The sequence below is a fragment of the Brachyhypopomus gauderio genome, unplaced genomic scaffold (assembly GCF_052324685.1).
Source record: "Brachyhypopomus gauderio isolate BG-103 unplaced genomic scaffold, BGAUD_0.2 sc267, whole genome shotgun sequence".
Lineage (NCBI taxonomy): Eukaryota > Metazoa > Chordata > Actinopteri > Gymnotiformes > Hypopomidae > Brachyhypopomus > Brachyhypopomus gauderio.
The window spans coordinates 111,566-125,000 of record NW_027507088.1 but is presented as its reverse complement, the minus strand read 5'-3'; the positions used below and the strand labels follow the sequence as shown (position 1 = coordinate 125,000).

At 45.4% G+C, this 13,435-nt stretch overlaps 1 protein-coding gene across 1 annotated transcript in view; it reads left to right on the top strand.

Moving 5' to 3' along the window:
- Positions 1–11,387, top strand: part of LOC143504345 (guanine nucleotide exchange factor subunit RIC1-like) — a 20,841-nt gene extending 9,454 nt beyond the window's left edge. Inside the window, exons 3-5 of the mRNA XM_076995893.1 lie at positions 3,866–4,043; positions 8,208–8,396; positions 8,504–11,387. Of these exons, the coding sequence (XP_076852008.1) occupies positions 3,866–4,043; positions 8,208–8,396; positions 8,504–8,786 (650 nt within the window). The 3' untranslated portion in view covers positions 8,787–11,387. The remainder of the gene's footprint in view (positions 1–3,865; positions 4,044–8,207; positions 8,397–8,503) is intronic.
- Positions 11,388–13,435: the final 2,048 nt, after the last annotated feature.

Genomic DNA, 13,435 nt, shown 5'->3' with positions numbered 1-13,435 from the left:
GCCCTGCACCATTACTGTACCGTTCTGGTACAGGTTCACTGTCCCGCACCATTACTGTACCGTTCTGGTACAGGTTCACTGTCCCGCACCATTACTGTACCGTTCTGGTACAGGTTCACTGTCCCGCACCATTACTGTACCGTTCTGGTACAGGTTCACTGTCCCGCACCATTACTGTACCGTTCTGGTACAGGTTCACTGTCCCGCACCATTACTGTACCGTTCTGGTACAGGTTCACTGTCCCGCACCATACTGTACCGTTCTGGTACAGGTTCACTGCCCTGCACCATTACTGTACCGTTCTGGTACAGGTTCACTGCCCTGCACCATTACTGTACCGTTCTGGTACAGGTTCACTGTCCCGCACCATTACTGTACCGTTCTGGTACAGGTTCACTGTCCCGCACCATTACTGTACCGTTCTGGTACAGGTTCACTGCCCTGCACCATTACTGTACCGTTCTGGTACAGGTTCACTGTCCCGCACCATTACTGTACCGTTCTGATACAGGTTCACTGCCCTGCACCATTACTGTACCGTTCTGGTACAGGTTCATTGTCCCGCACCATTACTGTACCGTTCTGGTACAGGTTCATTGTCCCGCAACATTACTGTACCGTTCTGGTACAGGTTCACTGTCCCGCACCATTACTGTACCGTTCTGGTACAGGTTCACTGCCCCGCACCATTACTGTACCGTTCTGGTACAGGTTCACTGTCCCGCACCATTACTGTACCGTTCTGGTACAGGTTCACTGTCCCGCACCATTACTGTACCGTTCTGGTACAGGTTCACTGTCCCGCACCATACTGTACCGTTCTGGTACAGGTTCACTGTCCTGCACCATTACTGTACCGTTCTGGTACAGGTTCACTGTCCCGCACCATTACTGTACCGTTCTGGTACAGGTTCACTGTCCCGCACCATTACTGTACCGTTCTGGTACAGGTTCACTGTCCCGCACCATACTGTACCGTTCTGGTACAGGTTCACTGCCCTGCACCATTACTGTACCGTTCTGGTACAGGTTCACTGCCCTGCACCATTACTGTACCGTTCTGGTACAGGTTCACTGTCCCGCACCATTACTGTACCGTTCTGGTACAGGTTCACTGTCCCGCACCATTACTGTACCGTTCTGGTACAGGTTCACTGCCCTGCACCATTACTGTACCGTTCTGGTACAGGTTCACTGTCCCGCACCATTACTGTACCGTTCTGATACAGGTTCACTGCCCTGCACCATTACTGTACCGTTCTGGTACAGGTTCATTGTCCCGCACCATTACTGTACCGTTCTGGTACAGGTTCACTGTCCCGCACCATTACTGTACCGTTCTGGTACAGGTTCACTGTCCCGCACCATTACTGTACCGTTCTGGTACAGGTTCACTGCCCCGCACCATTACTGTACCGTTCTGGTACAGGTTCACTGTCCCGCACCATTACTGTACCGTTCTGGTACAGGTTCACTGTCCCGCACCATTACTGTACCGTTCTGGTACAGGTTCACTGTCCCGCACCATACTGTACCGTTCTGGTACAGGTTCACTGTCCTGCACCATTACTGTACCGTTCTGGTACAGGTTCACTGCCCCGCACCATTACTGTACCGTTCTTGTACAGGTTCACTGCCCTGCACCATTACTGTACCGTTCTGGTACAGGTTCACTGCCCTGCACCATTACTGTACCGTTCTGGTACAGGTTCACTGTCCTGCACCATTACTGTACCGTTCTGGTACAGGTTCACTGCCCTGCACCATTACTGTACCGTTCTGGTACAGGTTCACTGCCCTGCACCATTACTGTACCGTTCTGGTACAGGTTCACTGTCAGAAACCGATTTTCAGGAATTTTTTCTATGTCCTCAAATATGTAGATTTGTGGGTCTTTACAGATCCCTGTTTTTGTGATGTGAGTAAAGTGTGCACATATAGCGGAATGCCAGGCTGTGCTGCGCTCAGTGTACAACAGCAGGTTAGTGGTGGTGCTTTTCCCTTTAATTACACTACAGTCTCTAAACAGAGTCTCCGGGTTTTCTCTCTGAGTTTTCTGTTTGTGCTGCTGTCTGCTGCTCTCACACTGGACGTCTGTGGGGAACGTGAATGTCCACGAGCGCGGAGCCGTCGCCATGGTGATGCTATATAGCCGTTTAAAATACGCGTCTCAAAACAGCCAATCAGAGCGCGATCTCAGTGACCGTTGGGCTAGCAGCGTTAGCACGGTTAGCTTGTTTAGCGATGTGGGCAGTTAGCTTGTTTAGTGATGATAGCGATGTTTAGCTAGCTTGTTTAGCCGTGTCTTACCCCCTCTGAGGCGGAGTGCTGGTGTCCGTGTGTAGGTTCAGAGTCCAGCTGTTGCTCTGCTCCAGACTTCTGTGTGTTTCTGGGCGTATGATCCAGTTGTTGGTGCTGTTGCTGGTGTGGGTTTTATCTGTCCTGCTTCGTGTCCTGTCTACTCTTCGTAAACTCTCCTGCAGTATTTATTCCAGTATATTAAAGGATTGTTTCTGTCTCTTTTTCCTGGTGTGGATTGCTTTTCTTCTTGCTCTTCTATCTCCTGGGTTATATCTCCTCTAATATCTAATCATATCTCCTCTAATATCTCCTGGGTTATATCTCCTCTAATATCTAATCATATCTTCTCTAATATCTCCTGGGTTATATCTCCTCTAATATCTAATCATATCTCCTCTAATATCTCCTGGGTTATATCTCCTCTAATATCTCCTGGGTTATATCTCCTCTAATATCTAATCTTATCTCCTCTAATATCTCCTGTAGTAGCTCTTGTGCTGAGTTTAGCTTACAGGTTAGACTTGGATATGCTATGCTAGCTAATCTCGGATTTAAAAATTTATTTTATATATATATACCCCCCGCTACCCCCCCCCCCCCCCTCCCCCCCGAAATTTTTTTTTTCCTTTCTTAATAAACTAAATAAAGAAAAACTGAGACGACAGTACAGCTTTAAAAACGCAATAAACAATAATATCTGTACTAGATAACATCTTAAGCAAAATAAGTTTCCAAACAAAATAAGGTTCACAGCTCCGTGGTTCTCGGAAGCGGAATATGTAAACAACGCGCACGAGGACGTCAAAGGGATGAATCGAAACTAGCTAGCGATGGTGCTAACGACAGCTAGCGTCGCCACAGCGGGCGGAAATTATCATACAGTTAAGCCCGCCCACTAAGAGAGAAGATATGATTGGTCAATTTTGCTGTCATTTGAAACTGGTATTGCGCTGAATTATAACTGCCAGGCCCTCTGTAAACGAACAGCGGGCATCACAGTCCTGATAGGGGGAGACACAGGCTCACAGGCTTCCACTCAACCCCTCACCTTCCAACACAGATTGAATAGACACGGGTGAATATTTTATTTGCTTATATTTTTGTAATTGTTTAGATGTCGAATGTCAAACTGTAAGTAGATAAAATAAAATTGGATAATTATATATATAATGCTTTAAGAATATTTTAGGCCCTCTGAGAGGGCGTAGAGGGCCCTGACGGTTCCCCACTGATATATATATATCCTAAATAATATGGCTGTAATACAATATACTTTTATACTTACTATTAACACTTCATTAGGTGATGTTCAGTTTTCTAAGGTCTATCTCATCTTAAACAATTAAAAAGGTTAAATATTTTAGCTCATTTGAAACACGACTTCACTCTACGACGTCTCTCTCTCTCCCCTCTCTCTCTCTCATTACAGTGGTGTTTTCTCCTCACTCTCTCTCTCTCTCTCTCTGTCTTTACATTGGTGTTCTCTCCTCTCTCTCTCTCCCCACTCTGGCTTTCAGTCTTCTTCTATGATCAGTTTTTCATCTATCTATCTTATCTTCACAGCGGAGGAGTGCAGTATTGGCTCAGCCACAGATCTCACTGAGACCAGCTCCATGGTGGATGGGGATTGGACGATGGTGGACGAGAACGTCTCCACACTCAGTCTTAGCCAATCAGAGTTGGAGCACATTTCCATGGAGCTGGCCAATAAGGGCCCTCACAAGTCCCAGGTGCAGCTGAGGTGAGTCTCACCCACTCTGAGGTCATAGCTAGGGCTGTCGCAATAACCGCAATATTGTAATACCGCGATATTCACCTGCCAACCGCAGGGAATTCCAAGCAACCGTCACACCGAGATGTTCGTGTTTTCTTTTTTTCCACAAGGTTCTTCTTGTTTTACACGTAAGCCACTTCGCTGCGTGTGCGGTGGATGTTAATTACTATTTTAAAACGTTCGTATCCGTTGCTTCTGAGTGGCCTTTTTATGGAAACAATTGCGGCTACTCTGGTCGCAAAACCAAATGTGACTTCGCCAGTTTGGGAGCATTTCGGCTTTCAACCGAATGAAAAGAGAGAGCCGGACAATTTAGACGAGGCAATATGCAAAATCTGTGCGCGAAAGGTTGTTGTGAAACGGGGAAACTAAGAGAGCTTGCGCTACCTGCACGAGCCCTAACGCACATCCCATCGCCTGGTGGCGCGACAACCAGGTTAGATTTCCTCTGCTTTCTAAAGTGGCCCGCAAGTACATGTGTATTTGTGCAACGAGCACACCACCAGAGAGAGTTTGTAATGCTGCCGGAAACATTGTTACCCCACTTAGATCCTCTCTGAAACCACATAAGGTGAACATGTTGGTTTTCCTAGCACGTAACAAGGCCATGATAACGCCGGACAAAACCTAGACTTTATTACTAAAGGAAGGGTTTCGTTTTCCTTCTTTTTTTTAAACGAATTCTGATCTCATGTGCTCAAGTTTTTTTTGCCTTCTTTGCACAGCGCAGATCAATCGTAGGCTATAAGCTGGACTTTGTTTCCATGAAAGAGTAAAGGAGCGTTCTTATTGCGCGTCATTAGCCTTACGTGCTCTGCATTTAACAATAAGGACTGTTTAATTTGTCCTACAACTGTGTCGGCTTTGTTATAAAAATATAATATTCTTAATAACAACTGCAATAAAAACGTGTTTATAATAGCACTTAAATCAGGATATGTTTGTGAAAACAACAAAAATGGCGATAATACTGCATATCGCGGTGTGGAGCCCTGTTAATTTACCGCAGTGGAAATTCTTACACCGCGACAGCCCTAGTCATAGCTAAGGTCAATTTCCTACACCTCCGAATGTACAATCATTACTGACAACCCTGCCGAAGGTATTTAGAGCTGTCTGGTTTTTGTAATATCCGTGGAATGGATGTTCCAAAATTTGTTCTAGCTGTTTGACTTCCTTTGTGCTTGTTTAAGTACATTTGTGGTTTTAAGTGGTTCTCGTAAAACCAGCCAATCATCAAACAGAATAATCTCAGAAGAGGAAGTTGTAAATGTGAGAGAGATGTGTTGAGGCCAAAAGCTACCACACGGCGCTGACCCCGACCCTAACAGTTCTAATCCCAGGCATGAAAATCTGTCACCTTTCGGCGAAATTCGCCGTTTTGAAGTTGAAAAGGGTGACCTACGTGAATCGTGTAGATCCGATGAGTTTTTTGTTGGAGGGGGGGGGGGGGGGGGGGGGGGTCGGGAGATTATATTTTAATTATCTTATTGACTTAGTTAGCAAACAGAGCACTTCCGAAATTGCCTATTTCAATGACAGTGGCCAGCAGTTTCCGCCCAGAACCTTCATAGAGGCCAAATAGCATTTCAATCATACGAACGTTCTTCATTCATGTTATTCATTTACTGCTAAGCGGGACGAGAAGCAGGACCTAGTGCTACACCGCGGACAAGTCAGAAGAGCGTACATTTACCACTACATTTACCAGATCGTACATTTTTAATTGGGTAGATTTAATTGGGTTATTAATGATTTCAATCGTTTTCATATTTTGCGGTAAAACAAAGTTACTGCCGTTCGCTACAGCGTTGAACACTGTCAGATCTAGCCACAAGCTCTTGTGATAAATAGGTAGATAGATAGGCCTATTAAGTTCGCGTCAACCCCATGTAGTTAACGGTGACATAAAATAAGAAACAAGATTTTTTTCTAGTGTTTCTGTAGTTGTAACTGGTGAATCCAGGGACGTGTGAGGATCACATTCGCACCAGGGCTGAAAAGGTTGAAGATGAAGTTGTAAACTCTTGTCGTTTGAGTCTACCCTGTGCTTTAGTTCATGTTAGAAAATAAAAACACGTAAACCTGTGTAAAATTTTAAGGATTTTACTATATTTTACGGAGCCCGTAAGGTGACATCATGTAAAAAATAAATAAATAACGCGTGGCCACGACTTATTAACGCGTGGGAACGAGATACGAACGTCGCCTTTCACACGCGGCAACAAAGTTTATTTTTTCACAGCAAAGCAAGCAGATCCCAGGGATGTTCGCGAACTGACTGCCCAAGGAAGGTAAACCTGGCTTTATATAAAGTAATACTTAATTATCTTATTCGCACGCGTTAGTAAGTCGTGGCCACGCGTTATTATGTTTTTTACATGACGTCACCTTACGAGCTCCGTAATATTTGGCATCACCTGTCGCTGTATCCCCGTACACCAGCATTCTAACTGCATGGGGGTGTCCAAGGATGCTGCTAAGCATTAGTTGTTACCTGTAGCGAACTGTGACCATTAAACCTGGGCCCGCTACACCCCCAAACCCCCCGGGAAATTTTTTTTCCTCTCCTAATAAACTGATAAACTGCAATAAAGAATAAACACAAAACCGAGACGACAGTACAGCTTTAGAAACGTAATAAACTATAACATTTGTACTAGATAACTTAAGCAAAAAAGTTTCCAAACAAAATAAGGTTTCACAGCTTCGTGGTTCGCGGAAGCGGAATATGTAAACGAGGACGGCAAAGGACTGAATCGAAACTAGCTAGCTGTGGTACACTAACGACAGCTAGCGTCGCCACAGCGGGCGGAAATTATCATACAGTTAAGCCCGCCCACTAAGAGGGAAGCTATGATTGGTCAATTTTACTGTCATTTGAAACTGGTATTGCGCTGAATTATAACTGCCAGGCCCTCTGTAAATGAACAGCGGGCATCACAGTCCTGATAGGGGGAGACACAGGCTCACAGGCTTCCACTTAACCCCTCACCTTCCAACACAGATTGAATAGACACGGTTGAATAATTTATTTGCTTATATTTTTGAAATTGTTTAGATGTCGATTGTCAAACTGTAAGTAGATTAAAAAAAAAGGATAAATTATATATCGGGCATGAAAATCTGTCACCTTTCGGCGAAATTAGCCGTTTTGAAGTTGAAAAGGGTGACCTACGTGAATCGTGTAGATCTGGTGAGTTTTTTGTTTGGGGAGGGGGGGGATGGGGGAGTCGGGAGATTATATGTATATATTTTAATTATCATATTGACTTAATAAGCAAACAGAGCACTTCCGAAATCTGCAATTTCAATGACAGTGGCCAGCAGTTTCCGCCCAGAACCTTCATAGAGGCCAAATAGCGTTTCAATCATACGAATGTTCTTCATTCATGTTATTCATTTACTGCTAAGCGGGACGAGTACATTGGTTAAAGTTCTCCGTCACTACGACGGATTTCCGTCATTTGATTTTTTGGGGGAAAAAATCCGTCAAATCATAATAAACAACACACGCGCGTGCTATCTGTTTTGTGGCCGAAATATGATTCTCACTGGCGGTGCGTCTCGGCAAGTAGGCCTATAAACATTTTTTGTTGTTGTTTGCTTTTTAAACCCCGTTATTTGAACCTTTCCTTATATTTTTCTGCTGTTGTGTGGCATATTTTTAAAATATTTTTGACATTTTGCACAGTGCCTGTCTGACAGTTCGATATGCGCACTGCGCACTGACGGTTAATGTTCTGTAACGTTACATTAAAAAAGTAAATAAGTAAATAAATAAATAAAAGCTGAGTAAAGCCAACCTACCATGTTTATTCATTTATCTGAGTGTTTTAGGTTTTTACTTTGAAGTGGAAAAAAAATCCTGAATGAGAACGGGATCCCGTTTAAGGTGCTCTAGATTAAAAAAACCCGATTCGACTATTAGTCGACTAAAGGGAAAATCTGACGAATCAGATTCGACTATGAAAATCCTTAGTTGAAGACACCTCTAGTCCATTATATGATCAGAGCAAGTGTGTGCATACATCAGCGTGTCTAGATTTGTGTGTGTGTGTGTGTGTGAGAGAGAGAGAGAGTGAATGAGAGAAAGAGAGGAGATATGTTCACATCTGTTCCTTTTCCCAGGTATCTCCTGCACGTGTTCATGGAGGCGGGATGTTTGGAGTGGTGTGTCGTGATTGGTCTGATTCTCCGGGATGTGAACGTCATTAAGCAGGTGGTGAGTCTCCTGTGCAGCCCGGAGGTTCTGCGTGAGACCGTCCAGAGTGTCCACGCTGGCCTTCTCGCCGTGGAGCAGTGGGCCTCCTCCGACTGGTCAGTACCCTCACCCTAGAGTCAATCACAGCAGCCCAGCCAGGAGCGGCAGGTGTTCTTACTAGACGTGTGTTTGTGTGTGCGTGTTTGTGTGTGTGTGTGTCCAGCCTGGGCTACAAGGCCTTCCTGAACCTGCTGCGTCCCCAGCTGCAGGATCTGTGTGCGACGGCCTCTGAGCAGGTGCAGGTCGACGTCTTCCAGGCCTCCACAGGCTCCAAGTTGAGCGAGACGGTGGTGGCGGCGTCCAGGGCCGAGGAGTCCCGGGGAGCCCCTCCCACGGGCTCGTCCCCAGAGACCCCCACAGGGGCCGGTGTGGACGGAGGTGGTGGAGAGGAGGAGGTGGAGGAGGAGGCGGAGGAGGACGGAGCGTACGACTGCACCCTCTCGTGATCTGAGAGGGAGAGACTGGGGTGTTGAGGAGAGTTCAGGCAGAGTGTCCAGGTGCCTCTCGGCTGGGAGAGTGCTGTTAGTAACCCTTCAGTTAGGACGTCTGTGTGTTCTGAGTTCTGTGTGTTGCTCCACTATAACCATGGTGTGTGTGTGTGTGTGTGTGTGTGTGTGTGTGTGTGTGTGTGTGTGTGTGTGTGTGTGTGTGTGTGTGTGTGTGTGTGTGTTGAGTTCTCCTCTGCTCCAACTCCATCAGTATTATTCCCTCTTATTTATCCATATCTCCACATATGATGGGGGGGGGTCTTGATAGAGGACACTGAGGTTTATTTTGCTTGTGGGTCTTTATTAGCTTTCAGTAGCACTGCTGGCGTTTCCAGCACAGCGTTTCTTTTAAAGCAAATGTGTGTTCAGCCTACTGAAGAGAACAACTACCCAACGTAGTACCACCTTTGGCCAGGAGAGGTCACTTTTCACACCTTTTCTAATGACGACTAGGAGGAAGACAAATGAGAGTTTGGACGTGTGGTGTGGAGGTGTGTTTTGGTTTGACTGCGTGACCTGTGGTCATCTCTCGTGCTTTAGCCGGGTTGGCACTGACTCGTGTCTACACACACACACACACACACACACACACACGTCTGCATTCTCCCTTAAGGAAACATACTTGTTCTTGCTAAAATACACCTTTGTGCTCTGAAAGCATAAAGTAGAATATGCAAATGTGTGTCGCATATGAGTATGGTGACACTCGCCCCTAACCCCTAACACCTTAGCCCTAACCCCTAACCCCTACCACCTTAGCCCTAACCCCTAACACCTACCACCTTAGCCCTAACCCCTAACACCTACCACCTTAGCCCTAACCCCTAACCCTTATCTTAACCCTCGTGCCTACACACAGGCACTGTGGGTATAAGGGACATCACCAAGGGCTTCTGTTCATCCGGTAGTCTGGAGTGCCTTTGGCTAAGGGCTCACATTTCAGTATATTCCTTGGTTAGGGGTTAGTGTGTAGGGTTTAGGGGTTAGTGTTCCTTCCATCCAGGTCAAGTTTTTTGTTGTGTGTGTGTTTTTGTGTGTGTAGATGGTTCATGAACGATGATGCGTTTAGAACAAAAGAGCTGCATCTTCCACATTCAGCAGTGTGTTAATCACCACGCTTGACCCGGGAGCGTTTAGTCTTAGTCCTTTAATAACCTTCTGTACTTGTGTATGTCAGTACCTGTTGAATATACCATTTTATGACTCATATCTTAATATTTTGTGTTGTTACAGTCTGGGTGGATGTTAGTTTTCTTGCACTGGTGTGTTGGAGCTGTTTGAGGGGAGGCTGCTCTCTCCAGACGAGGTGGTGGGAGACGGGCATCACGTCCGGACTCCCACACCCTTCAACCACACCAGCTTGTGTTGTGGGTCCTCACCTGGACAGTATTGACATTCGTCCAATATCTTAACGGCTTCATAGGTCTCTTCTGTGGTTCCTCACTATTGCTCCCTGTTAGGGAGCTGGAGACCCCAAACATACACGTCTCTGGATGCAGTCATTAGTAACCTGACCAAAACTATGGCGAGATCTGTTTCTGTATTAGCAATTATCGCAAAATTCATTGTTAATTTTAGGGCGGGTTACCCGTGTGTGTGTGTGTGTGTGTGTGTGTGTGTGTGTGTGTGTGTGTGTGTGTGTGTACCTTGAGAAAGAGCAGCTCTACTTTCTCTTGTTTCAGTATTAAACGTTTTTGGTCATGTGCAATCTTCTAATCCTAATGCTGCTCAGAGTGGCAAAGCAGCGCAAGACAAACCGGCAGGCCTGAGCACATCCATCGTGTTATTACGCCGCTTACCAAAGAGCTAATGTAGACCCTTGCCCTGCGCTGTTAAACCAGAGCTTGTGTGACATCATAAGCAGCAGAATGCTACGAAATCACAAAACGCTTTGGCCTTTGTTTCTCTTTTATAAATCTTCCTTTACCTTTTTGTCAGTGTCCCAGTCCCAGTCAGTGTCCCTCTCCCAGTCCCAGTCAGTGTCCCTCTCCCAGTCCCAGTCAGTGTCCCTCTCCCAGTCCCAGTCAGTGTCCCTCTCCCAGTCCCAGTCAGTGTCCCTCTCCCAGTCCCAGTCAGTGTCCCTCTCCCAGTCCCAGTCAGTGTCCCTCTCCCAGTCCCAGTCAGTGTCCCTAGCCCAGTCCCAGTCAGTGTCCCTCTCCCAGTCCCAGTCAGTGTCCCTAACCCAGTAGGTGTAATGGGAGTGGCCTGATCAGTCTGCTCCATCCGGATGTAAATGTGGAATATTGGACTTCGTTCTTTTTCCCTTTGGCCCCCACAGAGACTGTTAGGGTCAGAGTTCACTGGGTCACATGGTACTTCATTTGTGACACAGGGACTACAGGACTTTCATATGGACTACAGGACTTGCACATGTCCTGAACTTTTCCTTCCTGTGTACAGCTGAAATAATGTGATGCAGACACCAGCCGTCTGCGTCAGGACTGGGTTCATATTGCAGTGTGTATTCATGCTGTTTCTTGTACAATAACCTTTTCTACCAAGTATTTGTTTTCTATATTTTTCCTGTACATAAAGAACAATAAATTATTTTTAAAAACACTTCTGAGTTATTGTTAGTGATTGTAATGTTTTCTTAATGTCTGTCATTGTCACAAGTACAACAAAATTTAAAGTGCTCTCCATATCTGAAGACCCAAGTCATGGCATAAAAACCGCATGAGCGCACACAACAAACACGCAGCTGGTTAAGAACTATGAGTATATTTGTCTGTTTTTAGAGACGGCGGGAACTGTGTAGTTCTTCCAGTGTGGGGAAAGGGCAGTGCTGATTGGTCAGGGTTTCCCCCCCGAGCCGCTGTCCTGATTGATCAGGGTTGGGGTTTCCCCTTAAATTACACTATTATAAATATGTAATAAAGTGAGGTATTAACTATTTCCGAAAACTATTTACTGTTTGCTTTTCCTGGGCCCTATGACAACATGGCAATGCATTTATTAGGATTGCTTCCGATTTCTTAGTACCAAAACTACACGCATGTAGAGAGTTGGCAGCCACATGTAAAAAAAAATAAAATAAACTCAGAACCAAATTAAATGCATCACTGTTACGACCCGCCCCTGTCTAGGTAGGGGCGAACGAACAAAGAAAGACTCAGAGAGGTGGAGGTGAATTGCGAGGGCTAGGACACAGACACAAAGGTTTCAATTGCCACGTTTACTTTGCGTTGAACAACAGACAAACAAATAAACTTCTTATAAGTGGACTGAGGACCGTGCCAAAGGAAAGAAACAAAAATAAAACCTCTAACCTACCTGACCCAAACCTAACCTCAATAACGTACATACATGGCACGTGCCCCTAAACTAGTGTTTTAACAGAGGGTTCCCCTACGTGGATGTAATGTAAGGGCCCCTACTAAACTGTCCACTTATAAGAAAGTACAAACCATAAACATCACATACAAACACCAACCAAACAAACAATAAAGTATCTCAGTCTATTTGCCGTCAACATGCCCATCTCTTTACTCGTCACGCGCTACTAGAATCACGTCTCTTGGCGCGTCCATAAAACGACAGTTGATCATAGTCTACGCGTCGTGCTACAATCAAAAGGATTTTACAACGCACTTAGTCAAGATCAATCAAGGAAACTTTCTTAACGCGCGCTACGATTTCTCACAGCTCATAACGCGCAGGATGGAAACCCGGCAAGTAAACACTCTTAGCGCGAGATACAATAAAATGTTCTCACGGATCATAACGCACATGGTCAAAAGCTGTCTGCAAGGCTCTACGAGTCTGCGAGTCGGTCTGCTAGTCTATCGGCAAGTCTCGCCTACCAGTGTGCGCTGTCCCAATTTTAAGACCCATACCACGCCCCGTTAGAGGGCCCAGACACAACCATTGGCCGGTGCCAAACGAGACGCAGCAGTAAGCAATCCGAATTAACAGGTCCGACATGATAACGCAGATGCCCGTAACAGTCACCTCGAAATATCCTCTCTCTCTCACACACACACACACACACACCCACCTTAAAAAGTTTTTTTTTTTTTTTAAGCAATCTTTTTTTTCAATTGCGCTATCCGCTCTTATTTTGAAATGTCCCCCCCACCCCCGTCGACAGTTTATGTTCGCTACACATTTGAGTACCCCTGGTCTAGAACCTCCACCTCAGTTAACTACAACGCAGTCATTCAACTGCATTAGGGTAGGTTTAGGGGTAGGCTAGGGGCTGACTGGGGAGAAAAAGTGTTCTTTGCAGTGTTCTCCAAAACAATATGTGGTAGTTTAAAGAAACACCCCTCAAAAACAGGAAGGAACATTTACCTGACAAATTTTAATGTTGCTTTGTGTTTCAGGTGTGAAAAGTGCTGGAATTTAGGCTAACATACTTGAAAATGCTTGAATTGGGGGGGTGGTGGTGGGGGAAAAAAAAGGAAAGAAAATGCTTGAAATTGAAACTACTTAGTTTCACAACAAATAGCTGTCTGACCGAACAGTTCTCTTGTATTACGTTAACAAATACGAGCCTCTTGTAATTCCAGGACGAAACATGAGAGAACGTGAAGACGTTAAGATTGTGCATTTTGAAAATAATATTCCTGCCTTTATTCGGGACTCGGACACAGTCTCAATGTTTA